At 51.4% G+C, this 23,969-nt stretch overlaps 1 protein-coding gene across 1 annotated transcript; it reads left to right on the top strand.

Moving 5' to 3' along the window:
• The first annotated feature begins 1,798 nt into the window (after positions 1 to 1,798).
• Positions 1,799 to 23,078, top strand: LOC149364772 (uncharacterized). The gene is made up of 4 exons (XM_089568754.1): positions 1,799 to 2,027; positions 8,547 to 8,690; positions 21,043 to 22,143; positions 22,888 to 23,078. Exons 1-4 carry the CDS (start codon positions 1,799 to 1,801, stop codon positions 23,034 to 23,036), a joined length of 1,623 nt encoding a protein of 540 aa, XP_089424880.1. The 3' UTR covers positions 23,037 to 23,078.
• Positions 23,079 to 23,969: the final 891 nt, after the last annotated feature.

Here is a 23,969-nt window from a genome sequence, read left to right as displayed (position 1 = left end):
GTTTAATGCGTTTTTAAAAGGCTGGGTTATACTCATATTTTGACTTTCAGCGTCTTCTGCTTTTTCTTCTCTTGTCACTTTTAGCAAGCTGAAATGAAGACGTACCTCTTCCAACCTTATACTCACTCGGCCCCACCGCCGGCTGCCAAAGCGCGCGGGAATTCTCCTGGGAGCGAAGCTTTCCGACGCGCCGGAACGACGCGGCTGACTGGCTGCGGCCATGGTAGCCGCGTGACGTCTGAAAGACTCTAACTGATAGCCATGTCTTAACAGACATACGGAGGAGCGTGAAATGGAGGAGAGCACGAGTATGAAAAGGACGCCGGAAAGGGCTCGCTAATTTTCGCGCGCGATTGCGGGTTCTCTGCTTCCTGTAGAGAAGATGTATTATTTGGTTCAGGTGTTCATGACAACGCTTTGTAGTGATTGAGCGGGTTTATGAATCTCCTCAGGAGGTGTTTCGGGCCCCTCTAGAGTGCCTAATGCCGCGAATTCGCAACATACCCTGGCACGCCGTATACTCATTTCTTCATGGAGCTTGCATACCAAGCCTGATGTCGACATGTTTGGCGTCACTGTGAGTAAGCCGAGAGAAGAAAAAATTGGCAGTGGCTCACCTCTGGTTCAGCCTAGATATACAAGCGAAAAGCTGCAGTTACGCTTTGCTTGACATCATGGTTGTCGCAGTTCGCGCACAATGCACTGGGAGAACCACGATAATGGTGTAGGCAAGCGCGTTATACAGCCCTCCTTCCGCATGCGTAGTAACTGTGGTAAACACGCGGCTGCAACGAAAGGTCAAACGTCAAACGGTGGCGAGGAGGCGAGCGCGCAGTAGTAGCGGCGGTGAGGAGGCGGCGCACAAGCGAAGTAGCGCGCGGCTGCGCCGAAAGGTCAGGCGGCGGAGTCGCGGCGGCGGTTGCGGCGACGGCCGCTCCGACCATGTGCGCCTCTTCTGTGACGTCACTCGGTTTTGCGCACGCGCAGCTGTGGCTAATTCTCATCACGGAGCATACGCCAGACCTGGTGTTGACTAACCTAGTGAAGCTTTTCGCTTCAAAAAGGGCGCGCGAACTTGCGACTTCCAGCCAGCGCCCAAAAATTATTCGTCTCTCATTCTGTGGTATCTGTTGCGCGAAAAGTAGGAAGCCATTAGTAAGACAAAAAAAATGTTTACTGCCTCCGGGCCTTAATGTAGTTCGAGGCATTCAAACAGTATTTCGCAAAACTCGTACTAGCTGCGCAATATGGCATTTTTGACAACCATGCGCGGCGCAGCACCTCACATGTATTTCTGTTTCAATGTCCTATATATTGTGCACAGTGCATATTGCAGCGCTACCCCTGTCCTTTCTTCTATCGCTCCCTCCTTTATTTCCCTCTCCCTGTCTTTTTATTCCTGCTAGCCGCAGCTCAGGTGCTTCAAGTTTTGAATGGTAGATGCCGCAGCTAGCAATATCTTTTCCTTCCATTTTTCTTTTATAATAATAAATAGTCACTAACAACAACATCAATATGAACCAAATGCTAATTGATGCTAATTGGTGACCTACTGATTTCTCAAGTTTTATGGCAGCTAACAACGTTTTGATATTGACTCTTTAACGTGGGTACATTAGTTGGCATTATGTACAGGTATTGATCTCTTTCTTTGATGCCTTCTTAATTTGGCCATTAAAGTAATAATCTAGACCTCTTCTCTCTCTTTTTCTTCCCTTTCTCACCTACGTACACGCGCGATCTTTCTCTGCTTTCCTCTGATACCGCCACAGGACGACGTGCAACCCTCAAGTGCGGAATGACTGACGCCGCCACCGGAACCAGAGAAGGGATCGCGCGTCTCCGCCTGCAGGACAGTCGCCGAAGCTGGTTCACCTTGGCCATGTGCGCTGTGATGCTACACGCGGCCACGCTGGGGAGCCGTTCGCAGGGCGCCATGTACGTCGGCATCCGGGAATACTTCGGCGTCAGCCACAGCGAGGCATCGTTCCCGCCATCCCTGCACACTTCCTTGTGTCTGGGCGGAGGTAAAAAAGAAATTTAATCGCTTATGAGATGAATTCAAAGGACACTGAAAAAATGGACTGGCTTAGCTTATGGTTAAGCCTAGGATGCGAAGCATACCGCCGGCGGAGGCTGCTCGTCCGCAAGCGAGCGCACGAGTTGAGCCCCAGCTTTCACAGCTGTTGTGACGTCAGCGCCCCTAGCGGAAGGAGCGGGAGTTAGGCCGCCGGTGGAGGCTGCGCGTCCGCAAGCGAGCGCACGAGTTGAGCCCCAGCTCTCACAGCTGTTGTGACGTCATATCACGTGGTGCGCCGATGTAGGTCAAGTGGTAGCTACGCGGCCGTGCGCGGCGCAGCAAGGAAGAGCTCGGGTGTGCGGCTAGTATGCTTCGCATAAAAGGACACTGAGGTCAATGCATCCAGTTTATGTTCTTAGTAAAAGTAGATTGCCTGGCTCTTTGTTTCTGAGTTGACCATTAGTTCGACAGGAGAAGTATTTATTGCGATAGTTAAAAAAGAAACTTATTTCCATTGGGAATGACCTCGAGCGCATTGCCGCCTCCATGATCACCTGCCACGGTGGGCAGTTTGCTCAAACCATATATGGGCACGTTATGACGACGTCACGAGGTCACGTGACCTAGGTGGGTGGGTTGGTCACCTGCTTTTTCGCTCACAACACCAACGATGATGACGACGGCGGATTTTCTGCAGAACCGGCGCCTTAACGCTGTCGCGTCGAAAAACGTTCATCGTAGTCAAGTGGCCACCTTAGAAATCCAATTGTGTAATGCGCGTGCAGCATATTTAGCAACAAACGCATTTAATTTAACGTTTTTACAATCCCTGAAGGCAGTCTGTTTGTTGTCCGACTTTCCTTTCTTATAAAGCAGATAAACTCGCCATGGAACCTTGGCCCACCAGTCTTACTAACCTCAAGAAAGAGGTACCCTAATCCTCTACAAAAGCGTCGAATTTTTGTTCATAGCAAAAATCAACTCCGTGACTCATTCTGGACATGTTGATGTTTGCCCCGCACTAAAAGATGCATTCACTGCTGAGAAAACTGCACTTCAAAATTCTTTCTCCACTTCATTCAAACTCGTGATGTTTGCGCCTAAAAGAACTCAGAGATCAAGTGAACGCCGGTTTTCTTGAGGTATCTGCGAAGTGCCTAACCCCATCCAAGGTTGCTTGCCAAATTTCGAAAATTACCTGAGAAGAGTTAGCTCCAGGCATGTTTCCGTGGAAAGAACGGAGAGATGATTGGAGACAGGTATCGCCACCAGCACTTCGCTGAAATCCTCGTCCGTCATGCTTGCGACGGCGTCAAGCATAGCGATAGATTGCGCCACGTTATCTGTGCTGTTGAGAAGCGATGTTGCCGCGGCGTCTTGCCGAGGCTGTCCGGGAGCCATGCCGGTGCCATCGGCGGTAGGCATATCCGATGTATCGGGATGGTTTCCTGGGTGGTTTTCGACGTGGAAGCTTTGAAACCGGTGTCCACAGCTGGCAAAGAACACTATGGTGGCGGCCCATTCATTTTTTGGAGCCTAGCCCGAAAGCGTCCGGGCCAAAACGTTTCAAACAGTCGGAGCGATGCGAGCGTGCGGCTAGTCAAGACGGCTGCTTGCAGCGCCCCCCATGGTTTTTCTTTACGTATGCGCTCATCAAAAACAAATGTCGACAAAAAAAATACACGCAATGTAATAGCGGCAGATGGGGAAAAGTGAAGCCAGATGAATTATCACGCGTTACCTGCGTCACCTCTTGTTCCTTCCCCTGTCCCTTTGCTTAAGTACAGCGCGCCGATACTTTTAAAGTGCACGACCAACTAGCCGTGTTTGTAGCTTTGCTTTCGTTTAGTTTGTTCTATCTTTACGCAGGCTTCAGGGGTCTTTTTTTATCACCAAAACTGTTATATTCCGAGGAATATTATACAGATGAGCATGGTGGGCGTTTTGCCCCCAGCGCATTGTGATGACTTGGTATGTAGGAGTGCCAGTCGCGGTTAACTGAAATCTGCCCATACTTTCGAAATCCATACATACTTTCGAAGCGCCGTCCATATTCTACTGCTCGCTATTGACTACACTGAATGAGACGTGTGCCTATAAGCGTCAGCATACGCAGAGCCTGATTGAAACCATGCACTCCAAGAGGTCCTTCTATGGAGTGCTCCAATGCGCCCTAGCGAATTAGAGCTTTTTTTCGCAAGGCGCTCGCACAGGCCTTTACTAAAGGTGATCCTTAGCATGCCCTGGGAGCAGCTAATGTCGTTGGAATCGCGCGCACCACACCTCTTTTTTATCTGTTACCTCAATTTGCAGCGTTCACCTCTTAAGCTTTGTGCTCTTGTTTTATTTTTTTATGTCCTTTATCCTTTGTTTATACCTGGTACTTTGATAAAGCGCATTTCGCTTCTGAAATCGCGCACAGTTCCGCCAACCGCTGAGAGTATGTTAAAAATAACGGTACCGCGCTTTAAATGTCGCAACTGCATGCCGCCAAAAATAGCGGTAAATGCTGCGTGACACTACAGCTGTGCAGCTTGTTTGTATAGCTGCGCAGATGCGCTCAGTAGAATGTTTGCGATAGGATAGGATAGGATAGGATAGGATAGGATAGGATAGGATAGGATAGGATAGGATAGGATAGGATAGGATAGGATAGGATAGGATAGGATAGGATAGGATAGGATAGGATAGGATAGGATAGCTTTATTTAGCTCTAGCGCAAGTGCTTTTATGCGGTCAGGTGAGTCCATAAGCATCGGTCGGTTGCCCCTATTCCAGGACACCGCTGGATGCTGCCGTCAGCTGAGCTCGCAGTATCAAACCGATCTGGTCATCGCGGCAGTCACTGGAGAGCAGGCCCTCCCATTGCTCCGCACTTGGGTTTTGTATAACTACGAGGGGGTACCCAAAAGAAACCGGACTAAATTTTTTGGTCGGTAAAGTTTCTGTGGTACCGCGTTTTGCCACTAGGAGCGCATAGAACGAACATTCCAGAGTCAGTAAGCCGAGTGCCGTCGCTGAAGGTGGTCTGACTAGTTTAGGCAGAGTTTTAGAGTGACGACTGTTTTGTGTGAATGTCGTTTTTGCAATGGCTGATTTTCCTGAACAGCGTGCGCCGGTGAAATTCTGATTTTTGCTCGGAAAAAGTTGAATGGAAAGTCTTGAAATATTAAGAAAGACGTACAAGGACGACGCTATGGGGACAACTCAAGTGTTCCTGAATCGAATCCTGAATCAAGGCAAAAATCATGCCAATGCAGAACTTCAAATTCACCTGGTCTCAAGAAAGCTCGTCAGGTGAAACCAAACCTCGAAACATTGCTGATTTGTTTTTTCGTCCTGAGAGGAGTCGTTCATTGAGAATTTGTTCCGCAGGATCGGACAGTTAGCCAGGCTTTCTACTTGGATGTTTTGAAAAGATTGGGCAACAGTGTGTGGTGAAAGCGGCCAGATTTGTGGCGGTCGGGTTACTGGTTTTTCCATCATGGCAATGCCCCTGCTCACACAGCGCTCTCTCTACGACAATTTTGGACCAAAATTGGCATGACCCCTATTCCTCAACCCTCATACTCTCCCGACCTTGCACCGTGCTACTTTCTTTGTTTCCTAGAATGAAAAAATAGGTGATTGGAAAGCGTTTCGCTGATGTTGCTGAGGGGAAAAAAAAACGACGGAGGCACTGTCAACCATCACAAAAGATTAATTTAAACAATGTTTTGAAAAATGGAATGGAAGATTCGACAAGCGTATCATTGCAAGTGGGGAATACTTTGATGGAGATTGAAGGTTTGTGCTTAAAATGTGAACAAATAAGTTCAAACAAAAATAAGTCCGGTTTCTTTTGGGTACCCCCTCGTATGACGACGTCGACTTTTTGACATGCCCATGTTATGTGATACAGTGTAGGTTTTTCATGGTACCACGGACAATTGTGTGCGTAAAGTTTGGGGTGAATTTTACTTAGTGTGTTTAGATTTGGATATGACCCCGTTTGAAGTTGTCTCCATGTGGCAGCCTCTTCTTTGTTTAAGGATTTGTGCGGTGATGGGTACCGCATCCTGCTGCCTTTGTAGTTGTTGAGTATGGCCGAGTATTCCTGAGGTACTGGCACGGATTCCTCAAGGTCGTTGACGTTGGATGCTCGGTAGTTTGCATATCCTCGAGCTATCCTGTCCGCCTCTTGGTTTCCTGCCATCCCCGTGTGCCCCGGTACCCAGATGATAATATATTTGATCGGCTTGTGTGGTTCTGCATGTGTTTGTTGCGTCTTGCAGTCTACAAAGCGGAGTATGCGGAGCGCTCCGTGACCGACTCTGCCGCAAAGATAGTTGCGGCAGGCTTCTTGTGAGTCAGTAAGAATTGTCAGTGACCGCCCAATCCGATAGCCCTCCGCTGCCGCTAGAGCGACGGCTGCTTGTTCAGCCTCAGCTATAGTGCAGTCTTGCAGTAAGGCGCTGGTAATCTCGTGTAATTCCGAGTTGACTACAGTTTCCACTGCGTTGTTGGCGCCTTGTCCCCATGTCATGGCGTATGTGGCAGCGTCCACATACACTGTTGTATCCTGGGATGCGCGTGTTTTCTGTAAGAGGTCGGCCCTTGCCTCTCTGCGGTCTTTGTGGTGGTTAGGGTCTATGTTTCTTGGTAATGGTGCCACCCCGAGAGTGCTGCGGTAATTATTTTTCAGATTTGAAGATGGCAATGGGAACTAACTCGCAATGCATAGGCGTAGCGGGTGTCGATAATAATAATAATAATAATAATAATAATAATAATAATAATAATAATAATAATAATAATAATAATAATAATAATAATAATCTTTATTCAGCATAATCTGAACATACAAAGAAACGGAAGCACCGAAGCCACAAGTGGGCTTGTGCGGCGACAACCGGCAGCCGCGGCAATCTTCGCGCTACATCAGAGCTCCATCAGAGGCAAAAGAAAATTAAAAGACGTAAACATGAAGAACACAAAAATTTTGGCACGGAAAGAATGAAAAAGCACTGATAAGATTTTAGTACATGTTAAAGATTCTCTAACGCTTGAACTGCAACACGCAGTTTTTTGCGGGTGGTTAAAGAAAATAAATCATCCGGTAATTCGTTAAAGATAGCTGGCACGTAATATTTTCTAGTTGTTTTGCCGTAGTGAGTGCGCACTCTCGGTTTATGATAGCGAGGAACATGTCTCAACGGTACCGGTTTCGTATTTATGTGTCTGTATGCGCTATTCCAAAAATATTTCAGTACTACAATTTGTTTAAAAAGATTGTCAAAAGAAGGCAAACCGGCTGCGGTAAAGACACTGTTGGGCAGATTTTCCTGCGGCAAGTAGAGAACGCTTGTAGCAATGTTTTTCAAAATCCTATTAACACGACATTTCCATGTGAAAGAGCAGTCAAAAAAACAACACATACCGTATCTCAAGACACTATACCCCAGAGCCTGGGCGACTAATTTTCTCACAGAAAATGGCATCATAGTTCGCAAATTAAACAACAAGCATGCAACACTTCTGAGTTTCTTACAAATGTGAGTCATGTGAGTATTCCATGCCAAATCACTGTCTATGTATATACCAAGATACTTAACCGACGGGACGCTAATTATAGGTTCACAAGAACACGAAGAGCAGTATGAGGTGTGTAAATATATGGAACCTGCACTTGGTACATCTTTATGCGGGTTACGAAAACAGACAAGTCTGGATTTGGTGTTATTTATTTGTATTAAATTTGAGGCAAACCAATCACTAACTTTAATAGCGTCCTCCTGAAGGTTAGCCAGGGCATATGAAAAATCAGGGTTGCTTGAGACTAGTAAAGTGTCATCGGCGTAAAGGAATATGGTGGATGATTTCACATGGTCACATATGTCATTCACATATAAGTTAAACAACAAAGGAGATAAAATGGACCCTTGCGGGACACCACACAGCACTTTTACAGCGTCACTGCAGATAGGCCCAAACATGACTGCTTGAGAACGATTGTAAAGATAGTTTTCAATTAAAGACAAAAAAGGACCCCTAAATCCATGCGAGTACAGTTTATAACACAAAATTTGATGATTTACCGTGTTGAAAGCTTTTTTTACGTCCAAAAAAAGTGCGAATGCTACCTCATTGTTCTCCAGGCTTTGATGCAGCAAATCGGAGAGATTTTCCAGTAGCACCTGTGTTCCTGACCCGCTGACAAAACCGTACTGATTAACACTCATTAGGTCATGTTTAGTAATAAAAGCATTCATTACCTAAATCAAACTAAAAAGCCTTATTCTACGCACAAGTAAAAGGGCGACAGACATTTTTAAATTTATTACTCTATACAGAAAAGAGTACAAAGGGAGTAAGCTCGCCTCTAGAGCACTCTTTTTTCTAAACGAGAGTGCGCTAGAGGACAGCTTATTCCCTTTTTACTGCCATATAGGGCGTATTCGGGGTCACTCGCGCAGCGCTGTGTGGCAATGAGCAGCATCCAACGTACCTGGTCTTCCTGTCACACTTGCACTCTCGGCTATTGCAGGAATCATCTCTGGCTTCCTCTGCGAAGTGGTTCCTCTGCGGTTCATGTCACTGGGCTGCTCCCTGCTGACTGCTCTGGGACTCATCCTGTGCTACTTCGCCCCAAGCGTGTCCTTCATATCGCTCTTCTTCGGAGCTGTCCACGGTGAGGCGCCTAAAGTTGGCATTTCCCTGACTCATGTCCCACCTGTTGCACTGAGCTAAGTGGCTGTCGAGTTAAGTTTTGGTGAATGTTCGTTGCTCTGAAGTAGACAACGTGGTGGGGAAAGGAGACTTACGCATGCTTGTGACCGTCAGCTATCATAAAAAGGCAACGCTCCTTGCATCAAAGACAACTGCACGAGCGAGCGCATTGTTTTATTTAGGACACCCGTTTTCTTTTCTAGAGGAATAGATTTGGCACAACAGATCCGAAATGTTTTGTAGTTTATCCATAATATTGCCACGCGCCTAACGCGCCGCGCGGCCTCCGCGCTGAGTCGAAGACGACGACGAAGCGGCGGTAGGCTCTCGGGGCGCGCGGTTCTGTTCTGTGTCGTGGAAGCTGGCTCCATAATTAAAAGAAGGCTCCCGGTCTTGGGTTCTTCCCGACGTCTACCTTCACGGCTCTTCTGGTCGTGACACTGGTGGAGGTGCGGCCGATGCTCCCTACTCCTGAGGACGACTCGACGCGTCCGCCTCTTGTGACCACCCCTGTCCATCGTGCCAGCCGGAGGATCCGCGGCCTGTCCCCCGAGGCCCTTCCTATTGTCAACGCGCCTTCAACTACCACTCCCCTCATGGCGACGCCACTGCCCGCCCTGCCTACGACTGTCCCTGCAGCCAGCCCCACCTATCTCACCCTTCAGACTCCACGCACGCCTAAGCCCTTTCACGGCGACCTGTTTGAAGATGCCGAAGACTGGTTGGCTCAATACGAACGGGTCGCGACCTTTAACTGCTGGGACGACGCTACAAAGCTGCGTAACGTTTACTTCAGCCTTGAAGACTCTGCACGAACGTGGTTCGAAAACCATGAGACTACTTTCTCTACGTGGCCGGACTTCCGACGTCAGCTCCTGAGTACGTACGCCAACAGCGACCGCCGGGAGAGCGCAGAGCGTGCACTGTCCTCTCGAATTCAGCTTCCCAATGAGGGTGTTGCCATGTACGTCGAGGATGTGAAGCGTCTTTGCGATCGCGCCGATCCGGCCATGCCTGAAGAAAAAAAGTTGCGGCACCTGATGCGCGGCGTAAAAGACCAGCTCTTTTCCGGCCTCGTGCGGAACCCGCCCAACACCGTCGCGGAGTTCCTGGCCGACGCCGTGCACATGGAGAAATTGCTGCGGCAAAGATCCCATCAGTACGACCGGGAACTGCGCCAAACGTCGACTCTATCAGCGTTGGACCGGTTCGACCATGATCCCAGGACGAATCCGGGCTCCCTTCGCGAACTCATCCGTTCCGTGGTCCGCGAGGAGCTGCAGCACCTTCAAGCCACCTTTGCCCCTCGCGTCGATTCCGTCGCCAGCGTCATCCGCGAGGAAGTCCGACAGGCACTCAGGGCACAAGACGCTGCAGCTGTGCCGGCGCCGCAACCGACCCCATACGATCCCGCGCCGTACGCGACTCCTGTCCAGCCAGTCACGTACGCGGACGTCGTGCGCCGCGCGGCCCCATCTCCTGGGCCTTCGCCTTACACCGCACCATTGGTCGCGGTGCACTCTGCCCAGCCGACTCCTTACTGGGCGGATCGGCGCCAGGCACCGCGGAAGACTGACCTCTGGCGCACTCCGGATCAACGCCCGCTCTGCTACCACTGTGGTGAGGCCGGCCATCTCTACCGGCGGTGCCCCTATCGCGAAATGGGACTACGTGGTTTTTCTGTCGACAGCCCCCGTCCACGCCCTGGAGAGCGCCCTCAAGACATCGCCGAGTATGTCACCCGCCAGCGTAGTTCACCATCTCCTCCGCGCCGCGAGTCGCGATCGCCCTCTCCACGCCGGTCTTCGCCCTCTGGGTCCCGTTTCGCCTCGGGACAACGTGGTTCCTCGAGCCCTCGTCGGGAAAACTAGCTCCGGCGGCCTTTGGAGGCGAGGCCGCCGAACGCCGTTCCGACGCAAAGCTTCCACCGCCGCAGCAACTGAATCGCCCCGACGTCGCACGCTGCATCGCTGCACAGTTTTCCCCGACGCGCCTTTCGTATCGCCGCGATGCCGCAACCCCAATCGCCGACCCGCTTCCGCCGCCGCACCGACCCAATCGCCCCGACGCCGAACGCCGTATCGCCGAAGAGTTTCCCCCAACGCGCCGCTTGAATCGCTCCGACAGCGCAACCCCAGTCGCCGACCAGGTTCCGCCGCCGCACCGACTGAATCCTCCACAACAGCCATCGACGGGCCGTGCTGAAGGCAAGGTCTCCTTGGATATCCCTGTTCTCGTCGACACAAAGGAGGTCAGCGCGTTGGTTGATACGGGCGCAGATTACTCTATCCTTAGCGGACGGCTTGCGACGGCCCTGAAAAAAGTGACGACACCCTGGGACGGTCCCGACATACGCACGGCAGGCGGACATCTTGTCGCACCACTCGGCATGTGTGCGGCCCGGGTTACGGTTCGAGGCTGCACATTCTTTGCCACTTTTCTCGTTCTCCGCGAATGTTCTCGCGATGTCATCCTTGGCATCGACTTTCTTCACGAGCACGGTGCGATCATAGACCTCCCGAACCGCTTGGTGACGTTTTCTACCGCAATGGCCACAGAAGAGCCTGCGCACCAGGGTTCTCGTCCGCCCTGCGAGTCGCCGACGATAACGTTACGGTGCCACCACGTGCCAGCATTCTCACGAGAGTTACCTGCGACGAGCCACATAGGGGACTCCGGGTTGTCGAGCCTAATGTCTCCCTCGTACTCACTAAGGGGGTTGCGGTGGCACGGGGCCTTGGATCCTTTCATGACGGTTGTACAGAGGTCCTTGTCACCAACTTCTGCAACGAACATCGACATCTGTTCCGTGGCACAGCCATCGCTTACGTCGACCATGTTCAGGAAGTGGCCGAATGCTTTGCTTGTGCGGAGGACACACCTGGAGCTGACGCCGAAGCGGTCACCAGCGTAGACATAAATCCTGGCCTTCCACCCACTGAAAAGAGGCAACTCCAGGACCTCTTGCGGGAGTTTGGTGCGTGTTTCACGTCGTCGTCCAAATTGCGCCAAACGTCGATAGTTAAACACCGCATTATCACGCATGAAGGAGCCCGACCAATCCATCAGCAGCCCTATCGTGTGTCCCCTCGTGAGCGAGATGCTATTCAAACACAGGTCGAAGAGATGCTCACAGACGGCGTCATCCAACCGTCAAGCAGTCCGTGGTCGTCTCCTGTCGTCCTCGTGAAAAAGAAAGACGGGACGCTACGGTTCTGCGTCGACTACAGGAAGCTGAACAGTGTGACCAAGAAAGACGTGTACCCGCTCCCGCGTATCGACGACTCCCTCGACCGACTTCGTCAAGCCAAGTACTTCTCTTCGGTCGACCTCAGAAGTGGTTATTGGCAGATAGAAGTTGATGAGAGGGACCGTGAGAAAACCGCCTTCATTACACCAGACGGGCTGTATGAATTTCGCGTCCTCCCATTCGGGCTCTGCTGTGCTCCTGCCACGTTCCAAAGAATGATGGACACCGTTCTCACCGGTTTGAAGTGGCAGACCTGTCTTGTTTATCTTGACGATGTCATCATTTTTTCCGCAACGTTCACGGAACATCTGCACCGCCTCAGGACTGTCCTCAAAGCCGTTCGATCCGCCAACCTCTCCCTCAAACCAGAAAAATGCCACTTTGGGTTCACCGAATTGAAGTTCCTCGGGCACGTCATTAGTGCTGACGGAATCCGCGCTGACCCAGAGAAGCTTGCTGCCGTTGCTGCCTTTCCGGTCCCCTCCCACAAAAAAGCAGTCCGACGTTTTCTGGGCCTGTGCTCCTATTATCGCCGCTTCATTAGAAACTTCGCCCAGCTCGCCAGCCCTCTGACGCTCCTAACCCGTGATGACACGTCATTTTCCTGGGGCAACGAACAACAGACTGCCTTCGACGAGTTACGACGCCTACTCCAATCACCGCCCATCCTGGCACATTTCGACGAAGATGCCGATACGGAGGTGCACACGGATGCGAGCAACGTCGGTCTTGGCGCCGTTCTAGTTCAGCGGCAAAACGGTGTCGACAAAGTAATTGCCTACGCCAGCCGCGCACTGTCGCGTGCTGAGTTGAACTACTCTACCACGGAAAAAGAATGTTTAGCAGTAGTCTGGGCCGCCGCCAAGTTCCGCCCATACCTCTATGGCAGACCGTTTCGTATCGTCACCGACCACCACTCGCTGTGCTGGCTGAAAAATTTAAAGGACCCTTGCGGCCGCCTAGCACGTTGGGCATTACGCCTGCAGGAATTCGATTTCACCGTCACCTACAAGTCAGGCCGGAAACACACCGACGCTGATACCTTGTCACGCGCTCCCGTCGAACCTCCTCCGCAAGACACCACCGACGATGATAGCTTCCTTGGAGCGGTCAGCACATCTGAGCTCGTTTCCAGACAGCGTGCCGACGCCGAGCTCCGTCTGCTCATCGAACATCTCGAAGGTGGGTGCCCTGAAATACCACGAAACCTAGCTCGTGGACTATCGTCGTTCTGCCTGCGGAGAGGGGTGCTTTATAAGAAGAACTCTACTTCAAGTCCGACAACTTACCTGCTCGTCATACCATCTGATCTGCGGGATGAAGTCCTCCTTGCCTGCCATGATGAACCGACTTCCGGCCACCTTGGAGTTACCCGCACCTTACCCCGAATCCGGCAGAACTATTACTGGCCCAACCTAACTTCAAGTGTCAAGCATTATGTCCGGACATGCCGGCCATGCCAGCGGCGGAAAAAACCCGCGCTCAAGCCTCCTGGACTGCTTCAGTGCATCGAGCCGCCACAAATACCATTCGACAAAGTCGGCATGGACCTTCTGGGGCCATTTCCTCTCTCGTCGTCCGGCCACAAGTGGATCGTAGTCGCCACAGACTACTTGACCCGCTACGCTGAAACGAAGGCCCTTGCGCGAGGTACTGCCGCCGAAGTTGCCCACTTCTTTATGCACGACATCGTGCTTAGACACGGCGCCCCATCGGCCATCATTACTGACCGAGGCAAGGCGTTTACAGCCCGACTCCTACGTGACATCTTAGCGCTTAGCCATACTGCTCATCGACCAACAACAGCTTATCATCCCCAAACCAATGGTCTAACGGAACGGCTCAACAAAACATTGGCGGACATGATCTCGATGTACGTCGACGTTGAACACAAAACCTGGGATGAGGTCTTGCCGTACGTCACCTTCGCATATAATACCGCGACGCAGGAAACCACCCAGTTCACCCCGTTCCGTCTCGTGTATGGCAGAGAGGTCCGCATGATGCTAGACGCCATGCTGCCGTACGGCGACGCAGAGCTTCCCCCTGAAGCTGGCCACTTCGTGGAGCAAGCAGAGCAGGCCCGTCAGCTGGCCCGCTCGCACATCAAGGACCAGCAATCCGCCGATGCCCGACACTATAACCTTCGGCACAGGGACGTGCACTACGAGCCGGGCGACCACGTGTGGGTGTGGACACCAGTGCGCCACAAGGGATTGTGCGAAAAGCTTTTAAATAGGTATTTTGGCCCGTACAGAGTCCTGCGCCGCCTCAACAGCGTCAACTACGAGGTTGTCCCCCATGGAACTGTGGTCGCAGGCCCTCAGCGTCAACCGTCTGAAATCGTGCATGTAGTGCGCTTAAAGCCGTACTTTTCGCGTGACTGAGCGCTGTGTTCACGCTGTTTCGTACCTTTTCCCCTTACCCCACGTGTGAACTTGACTCTCCCTGCATGTCATCTAGCGCGCACTGTATAGTTCACCTCACCCCCAGTCTTTTTTTTTTGTTCCTCCTCCCCTCACTGTACATACCCCATTCCACATCGAGACGATGTTTGCTTTCGCGGGGGGGAATAATGCCACGCGCCTAACGCGCCGCGCGGCCTCCGCGCTGAGTCGAAGACGACGACGAAGCGGCGGTAGGCTCTCGGGGCGCGCGGTTCTGTTCTGTGTCGTGGAAGCTGGCTCCATAATTAAAAGAAGGCTCCCGGTCTTGGGTTCTTCCCGACGTCTACCTTCACGGCTCTTCTGGTCGTGACAATATGAATGTGCGTTCCTCTCAGAAGTTTTAAGACATGTCCATCTTGTCGCACGTTCGAGAGGGAGCGATATACCTATAGCGGTGGGGCCAATAGAGAAGAAATTGCTCCAAACTTTTGTTTTAAGCAGCTTTTTAATTTGCTGTTTCTTTCATATCGCATCGTGTCGTTCATATATACATGGTGCGCTGTGATCAAGTAACTCGCCATACATGACGTGACATTTCGCATACGTGGAGGCAGACAGGCACAACACTCTTCGCAAGCACAAGACATTCGCTTCGGCCGACGTTTATTTCGCACTGAGGGCACTACTGAGTTCCCTTTGTGCCCATCACCATGAAAACTAAAAACCTCCCTGACATACCGTATACACTCGAGTAAGGGCCGCGCTCGTTTCTGGCCCATTCCCCTCTTCTTGGGAGCCGATGAGCGGCAAAAAAACCTCGAACAGCAACTCCTTTTCACGCAAGTGTAAATTTCCTTGCGCGCCATGACCCCCGGCGACCTGCCACATCACGACAGCCACCTTATATAATCATCATCATCATATCCAAACATGCTCTCCTGGGCAGCTGTGTGTCATTTTAAAGCCCAATAAAAGTGCTTGTTTTCGGATCGCATTGCATGGCAACTCCCGAGCACAAAGTGATGCTGACAGGATGGCCGAAAAATGTTTGGTTTTATGGCTTGGTTTCATAAGGTTTAACGTCCAAAAGTGACTCGAGTTATGAGAGACGCCATAATTTAGGGCTCCGGATAATTTCAACCACACGGAGGTTCATTAATATTGTAGCGTGCAACGCCAAAAAGAACACCCGCGCAGAGACGAAAAACCTGCGGCGGACACCCAGTGGTTCGAGCACGTGCGAGAGAGCCAACTAACTTCTTCCTCTTCTAGCGCATGCACTACTTCTGTCTCTTCTTCGAATGCATGTATCACTGCCCCCCTCTTCTGCAGCATCGACACGATGCGGCTAGGAGAGAAAAGTCAGCGAAAGGGTAGAACACAGCTGCAGTGGACCGCAGTTCAGTCAGGTAGCCGGTCGTGGTAAGGCTTCATGCGAACAACGTGTACGACTTCAGTTCGGTGCGACCGGCGCGATGAACAAGCTGTCGGGGCGGGAGCAACTGCATAAGTCACATCACTGATGCGGCGCACTACTTCGTAAGGGCCGAAGTATCGGCGCAGCAGCTTTTCAGAGAGCCCGCGGCGACGAACAGGTATCCAAATCCACACAAGGTCGCCGGGAGCATAACTGACGAAACGGCGTCCACAGTTGTACTTAGTGGCGTCAGCCTCCTGTTGACGGTGGATGCGCAGGCGGGCCAGTTGACGCGCTTCCTCAGCACGCTGAACGAAGGTATCTACGTCGATGTCAGCGTCAGAGTCGCAGTAAGGGTCGACGGGCAACATAGCATCCAACGGAGTGGTCACCTGGCGACCGAAGACAAGCTGAAAGGGGGTCAGTCGGGTTGTTTCCTGCAGGGCGGTGTTGTACGCAAACGTTACGTACGGCAGAATGGCGTCCCAAGTTCGATGCTCGACGTCAACGTACATTGATAGCATGTCGGCTAGTGTGCGGTTGAGTCGCTCTACCAACCCGTTTGTCTGCGGGTGATACGCCGTAGCACGTCGGTGGCTTGTGTGCGTCAGAGTCATCACGGACTGGGTTAAGCGGTCCGTGAAAGCAGTTCCCCGGTCAGTAACAACAACGGCGGGTGCTCCATGACGCAAGACAATGTTATGGATGAAGAACTGCGCCACTTCAGCAGCAGTGCCTTTGGCAACAGACGTGGTCTCAGCGTACCGTGTGAGGTAGTCAGTCGCAACGACTATCCAACGCTTTCCAGACGAAGACTTCGGAAATGGGCCAAGGAGGTCCATGCCCACTTGATGGAAAGGGGTCTTCGGTGGATCGACGGGGTGAAGAAATCCGGCCGGTTTCAATGGAGGAGTCTTCCGACGTTGGCATTCACGGCATGTTTTGACGTAGGCCCGCACCGATGGGAGTAACCTGGGCCAATAATACTTTTGTCTAATCCGCGCGAGTGTACGGCTGACTCCAAGGTGGCCGGCGGATGGTGCATCATGACAGGCACTCAAGATCTCAGACCGCAGCTGTGATGGTACGACAAGTAGGAACACTTCTTCGCTGTTGGCAAAGTTGCGCTTGTAGAGAACACCAGACCGTAAAGTGAAGGTGTGAAGCCCTCGAAGAAAAACACGCGGAATGGGAGCTTCACTGCCTTCGAGGTAATCGATGAGCGGCGCCAACTCCGTGTCCGCCCTCTGAAGCTGCGCCATTTGGGTGGTACTAACAGAGCCCAGGAAAAGAAAATCATCGGTGGTTTCTTCGGTACTGATTGGGATAGGCGCGCGCGACAGACAATCCGCATCCTGATGCTTGCGGCCAGACTTGTAAACTACTGTTAAGTCGTATTCTTGCAAGCGTAAGCTCCATCTAGCCAAGCGTCCTGAGGGGTCTTTGAGGCTCGCCAGCCAGCATAAGGAGTGGTGGTCGCTTACCACACGGAAGGGTTGTCTGTAGAGGTACGGTCGGAACTTGCAGATGGCCCATATCACTGCAAGACATTCTTTCTCCGTCGTAGAATAATTGGTCTCGGAGCGCGTAAGTGTTCGACTAGCATAACTGATGACCCGTTCTGCACCGTCTTGCCACTGGATCAGTACTGCACCAAGGCCAACATTGCTGGCGTCAGTGTGGATGTCCGTGGCAGCATGCTCGTCGAAATGGCCGAGTATCGGAGTGCTTTGCAGACGGCTGCGAAGCTCGACAAATGCAGCCTCTTCGTCGGTCCCCCACAGGAAGGGCGTGTCGTCACGGGTCAGTGCGTTCAGCGGTTCCGCGATTTTCGAGAAATCTTGAATAAAGCGCCTATAATAGGAGCACAGGCCTAAAAACCGGCGAACGGCCTTCTTGTCAGTTGGGCGTGGAAAACCTGAGACGGCAGCGGTCTTGTCAGGGTCCGGGCGAACACCTTGTGCGCTGACAACGTGACCAAGAAAGCGAAGTTCCTCAAAGCCAAAATGGCATTTCTCGGCTTTGATGGTGAGTTGCGCGGATTTGAGCGCTTGCAGCACAATGCGCAACCGCTCCAAGTGTTGGTCAAAGGTGGGCGAAAATATAACGACATCGTCCAGGTACACCAGGCAGGACTGCCATTTCAAGCCGGAGAGGACAGTGTCCATCATGCGTTGAAAAGTGGCCGGTGCTGAGCACAGACCAAATGGGAGCACTTTAAACTCATAGAGGCCGTCAGGCGTCACGAAAGCCGTCTTCTCCCGGTCTCTCTCGTCCACTTCGATTTGCCAGTACCCGCTTTTAAGATCCAATGACGAGAAGTATCTGGCGTTCCGCAATCGGTCGAGCGCGTCATCTATCCTGGGCAGCGGGTAAACGTCCTTTTTGGTCACGCTGTTAAGTTTCCTGTAGTCCACGCAGAAACGCAGAGTATTGTCCTTCTTTTTGACAAGAACCACAGGCGATGCCCACGGACTGGTGGACGGCTGAATGACATCGTCTGCAAGCATCTCGGCAACCTGATCACTCCAGGCGTTGGGGTAATGGGACCGTAGCCTGTCGTGCGACGTACAACAGATGCGTACGTGGGTCGGTCATCGAACCGGGATGGCGCTTCGGGGACAGGAGGTGCCTGCGCAGCCTGTCGCACCTCGTCCCTGACAACTTCGGACAGCGCTGCCAGCGGCGCAGGTGCAACCTGAGGCAGACGGCTCCGTTGCAGTTCCTCCCGGACAACGGAGCGAATTAGTTCACGCAAGGTGTCTGCACTGCCGCCGAGACACGACGAAAAGCCTTCGGGCACCATGCAGTTGATGTCCCGGCTGTACTGGCGGGCCCGTTGTTGCAGCGTCGTCTCCATCGTGGTCGCCTCGGTTAGAAATTCCGCCACCGTGCGGGGTGGGCTGCGCACGAGGCCCGCGAACAGCTCCTGCTTAACCCCACGCATGAGATGGCGCAGCTTCTTCTCCTCTGTCATGTTGGGGTCGGCGCGCTTGAAAAGACGGGACATGTCTTCGGTGTACATGCGCACGCTTTCGTTCGTGCGCTGATTTCGGGAGTGCAGCGCAGCTTCAGCCTTCTCCCGGCGGTCAGCGTTGGGGAACGTAGCCAGGAGACTCCGGCAAAACGTCTCCCAGGTGGGAAGTGTAGCCTCGTGGTTTTCAAACCACGTCCGAGCAGACTCTTCCAGGGCAAAGTAGACGTTATTCAGCTTGCGCTCGTCGCACCAGCCGTTGTAGCGTGCGACCCGCTCGAACGTCTCCAGCCAGTCCTCAGCGTCTTCGAACACGTCACCGTGAAAATATGGCGGTGTTCGCGGTGGGTGGCAAAGGATCGGCGCCAGGGGCCTGGTGTCAGCGGCCATGGCAGTTGGACTCGACGGTAGAGGCTGGATCGGCGGCTGGGTCCTGGTGTCAGTGGCCATGTCGGTTGGACTCGGCGGTCGAGGCTGCGTCGTCCTTGTTGGCGGGGGAAGGGGCCCAAATTCAGGCGACTCTCCGCGGAGACGGCGGCTGGGTCGCTGGTGAACCGGTGTGAGGTCCGTAGTGACGCTCTACGGAGTTTTCAGGTCGGGAAGCGTACCCAGCACCTCCACCAAACTGTAGCGTGCAACGCCAAAAAGAACACCCGCGCAGAGACGAAAAACCTGCGGCGGACACCCAGTGGTTCGAGCACGTGCGAGAGAGCCAACTAACTTCTTCCTCTTCTAGCGCATGCACTACTTCTGTCTCTTCTTCGAATGCATGTATCAATATGCACTGACATCAGACAGTACAACGGCATCTAGTATTTCGCTTCCATCGAAATGCGGCCGCCGCGTCCGGTACCGAACCCGCGTCTTGCGGGTCAGCAGCCGAGCACCGTTACCACTGAACCACCGCGGCGACGTAGCTAATGTATCACTTCCTCTCGTCTGCTCATCGATTCTGAATTCGTTGCGTGAAGTGCGCCCAGACATTGGGCGTAAAAGTTTAAAGTTGCATTGATTCCATGAGTACAATGCATGGAATCAAATATTACTTCACTCTCTAAGGTGGTGAGGGACCGGGCCAGAGCAGCGGTGACACCTGTTTCGATCAAGAATCTTAAAGGACCATGCAACAAGGCTCCGGTTATAACGTGCGACTGTCATCATCATCATGATAGTCGTCATCATCATCATCACCATCATCATCACCAGCCTGACTACGCCCACCGCAGGGCAAAGGCCTCTCCCATGTCTTTCCAATTAACCCTGTCCTTTGCCAGTTGCGACTGTAAAATAAAATAAAGTAGTTTCGCCATATATACGAAAAATTGAACTGAATATTGCTGCTCTCGTGCAAGGACCTCACCCGGCCAAAATCGCGATCAAAAAGTGCGGCCTTTAGTAGAGTGTACACGGTGTCTGTCGTCAAAAAAGAGGCTAGGCAGCTATAGAGACTAGAATGATAAATTCTGTGTGCCGAAGTTGTACCACGGCTGTCAGGCATGCCTTTGGGAAAGGCCAAGCAATGATTCCAATAACGTGGCTTCCTTTGCTGCGCACCGAAATCTAAGTCTAAAGTACACACTGTACTCCCAGTGAGATGTTCCTGTCGCTGTTGGGAATCCAACCAGCAGATTCTCGCGCAGTGGCAAAAAGTCATATAGCCAGGGAGCCATCATGGCCGATGGATGACAGAACTAAAATCAGAATAACGCTCATTGTGTTCGTGCCAGTACAGTCAGAACCAAACTAAATTTAACGGTCATGAGGTGGAGGGAACTCGGAATTAGGTGGCGTTGTGTGTCAAACTACGTTTATAATTAGGGAAATCACTGAGTCCGCGAATGAACCACTGCAAAACAAACGTGGAGGTAGTGTACACTTCATAATAAAAATCCGTAGTGGAGAGAGGGCAAGAAGACTGGTTTCCTTGTAATACAGAACAGAGTACATGGGAAGGGGGAGCCTCAAGGTGCTGAGCTAAGCACCCTGAAGCTCCCCTCTTCCTTGTGCACTTTGGTTTGTGTTCTCTTAAAACAAGTTCTCATATCAGCGTTCTTTAACCTCACTCCTTGTTTCATTTACATTTTGTGCGACTTGTAAATGTTTCAAACAGGCGAAAAATATTTTGCTGGCTACATTTCGCTACTCACACAGAACGTGACTTTCCAGGACACACCATGTTTGGTAGTTCGCGCTCAGGTAGTCCGCGCTGCTGCAGTTCATGAACATTCTTCAAGTCCTCTGAGCCAACCAATGGCAGCCATTTGGCGGTTTGTTTGTTCCCTACAGGAATGGCCTCCAGTGGTGTTTTCGTGGTGACGTCCGTGTTGCTCTGCGCGTACTTCGTCCGCTGGCGCGCCACGGCATGTGCCAGCTCCAGTGCGGCCAAGAGCTCGCACTTCTTAACTCCGTTCCTGGCCAACTACATTCGCGTCGAGTACGGCACGCCGGAGATCTTCCTCCTTATGGGCGCTCTGGCCCTCAACGGACTCGTCGCCGCGCTTCTTGTGGAGATACCACCCTGGTTGTTGCATCCCAGGAATAAAGAGGGCGGTGACTCTGGCTCCAAGCTGGGACGACCCCAACAGCACCCTTCAAGACGCGCCCACAGCGAGAAGATAGGGTCTGTAAAGAAGAGTTCTGACAACTCCGCAGACGCTGACGTAGCAAGCGTCAGCGAATCCTTATTGCCAGAGGTATCGGAGGACATTGTATCAAAAGAAGCACGGGATGCTGGTGAATCGGAGAACTCTCTTCAAGAGCAAAACCTAGTGTGCGCAGCCAAATTTCCTCGTAACATTTTTACTAATGATAAGTCGCATCATACTACAGTTAGAGTTATCACTGCCAGCTCTTCGAAATCCCAAGTGCGTCAGTACAAAGCTTTCGAGTTCCTGAGAATGACCGCCACATCTTTTTCCAAAGTAAACTGGAAGGTCTTCCTAAATCCGCTCTTCTTCTTGAATTCTCTATCGTTCTCAATTCAAAACTACGTTCTAGCAAACTTCATTCTTCTCCATTTGGACGTGACGCTAGAGCGGGGCATAGATGGCAGCTTTGCGGCCTACCTTCTGCTCGCCTTCAACGTTAGCGTCGTGCTGGGGTGCCTCGCCATCGGATACGTGGTGGATCGGCGCTGGCTGTCCGCGAAAGCCACAATGACGCTGGGCTTCTGCGGCAACGCAGCAGCATGCGAAGGTCTTGTGTGGTCCGAATCCGGCGCCCAGCTCTTGGCAACTGCCGTCGTTCAAGGCCTGAGCTGCGGAGTAATGGCCCCCCTGCTCTGCCCCATGATCATCAAGGACCTAGGCCACGAAAGCCTCGGCCTCGTGTTGGGTGGGTGCCACACTGTAATGGGCGCCTCTTTACTCGTCAGACCTCCACTCATAGGTAACTTTTTATTCACTAATAACTCTCTGTTTCACTGTGCTTCTAAAATGTCGACCCATTACGCAACCAACTTAACGACCGTCACACACTAATTATGTGCACAAGGCTCCAGCAAAATTTTTGCTCAAAAAAGTGCATTTTGAGTTATTCGTATTATGAACTAACATAACTGTATCCACAGTTACGATGACAAGCCTGGTGTTCGCCTAACCTGAACTTTTTTTATCACGAACTGGCTGTTTATCTTCTCCACATTGCATTTATTGCGCAAGTTTACTCTTCTTTCCTTTCATTTTGTGTTTTCAAATATACTTTTTATTTTTTTCTGGCCATGGCTTTTCTATACACCCTGCGCACCCGCCGCGATGGCTCAGTGGTTGTGGACTGTGACTACTGAGACAAAATGGCAAGATAGAATCCCAACCACGTGGACCGCATTTGTATGAAGGCAAAATCCAAAAGCTCCTGTCTGTTATGCGATGCAGAGTATGTTATAAAGCCGCGCATAATCTAAATTAATCCGGAGCCTTCCAATTTAGGATGTCTCTCACGCATTGCGAGACGTTAAACCCCTCGTGTGAAATATCACATGCCTACCCCCTGGTCATTAACTGTAGGCAGGCAAAAATCTGAGGGTGGTCGGTTTTATGGCTTACGAGGCTTCCTGCTCACTTTTATCTTAGTCGCCTGAAGCTTTCCTCACTGAGCTAAACATCTTTTCTTTCTTTTTTTTCTCCACTGCAGGTTATTTCAAGGACGTGCTGGGCTCCTATGCTGGCATTCAACACATCTTCGCGTCTCTCAATGCTCTTCTAGCTGCCATATGGATGTTCAGGGTGGTACATTCACTGCACAGGAATAAACAATGCTTAAATGCCTCCCGGCACAAATAGCGTACAAACGTGAATTAACGTCCCTCAATGCCAGCTCGGTGACCTGAACTGCACTATTCAGAAAAACTGTACAAAGTTCCACTAAATAACGTCGTCATCATAATCATTAGCCTGACTCCGCCCACTGCAGGACATAGGCCTCTCCCATATCTCCCCAATTTACCCTATCCTTTGCCAGCTGCGGCCACCCTGTACTCGCAAACTTAATCTCATCCGCCCATCTAAATTTCTGCCGCCTTCTGCTACGCTTGCCTTCTCTTGGAATCCACTCCGTTTCCCTTAAGGACCAGCGGCTATCTTACTTTCGCATTACATGCCCTGCCCAAGCTCATTTTTTCCTCTTGATTTCGACTATGATATCATAAACCTGCGTTTGTTTTTCACCCACTCCGCCCGCTTTCGATCTCTTAACGTTACACCTTCCTATTTTTCTTTCCATAACTCTGTGTTGTCCTTAACTTAAGCTGAACCCTTTTCGTTAGTCTCCGCGTTTCTTCCCCATGTGTGAGCACAGGGCGGGTAGTGACTGCTGATTCGGATCACGAGAGGGAAATAACTAGAAGAATGGGGTGGAGAGCACTTGGCAGGTTCTTTCAGGTCATGAATGGCAGTTTACCAATATCTCTCAAGAGACAAATATATAACAGATGTATCTTATCCATATTCACCTATGAGGAAGAAACTAACGTACTGCAATTAAATGAGCAGAAACATGACGTAGACGAAGTAGTAACGTGCATGCTTCATTATCCACGAACGCCCATTATCACTTGATTTTATTAAAATATCTGTTATAACAAACGACTATCAATATTGAGAGTACTGTTTACTTAGAAAGAGTAATATCTCTCTTCAGCTCTTCGTCCATTTATTTTGCTAGAAGTGCGCGAGAATTCATCTGGCACACATCGCCAGGAACTTCCGGAGTTAAAA

The sequence above is a fragment of the Amblyomma mixtum genome, chromosome 2, assembly GCF_055824585.1.
Source record: "Amblyomma mixtum isolate Tamu chromosome 2, ASM5582458v1, whole genome shotgun sequence".
Taxonomy (NCBI): Eukaryota; Metazoa; Arthropoda; class Arachnida; order Ixodida; family Ixodidae; genus Amblyomma; species Amblyomma mixtum.
The sequence above is the reverse complement of the archived record's forward strand: the minus strand, read 5'-3'. Positions and strand labels throughout refer to the sequence as shown.

Excerpts from the sequence above, each read along its gene's own strand:
- LOC149364772 (XM_089568754.1), top strand. The coding sequence starts at position 1,799 with ATGACTGACGCCGCCACCGGAACCAGAGAAGGGATCGCGCGTCTCCGC. Across the intron at positions 8,691-21,042 it reads CTTCTTCGGAGCTGTCCACG|GAATGGCCTCCAGTGGTGTT; the intron begins GTGAGGCGCCTA and ends TGTTCCCTACAG. Across the intron at positions 22,144-22,887 it reads CGTCAGACCTCCACTCATAG|GTTATTTCAAGGACGTGCTG; the intron begins GTAACTTTTTAT and ends TCTCCACTGCAG.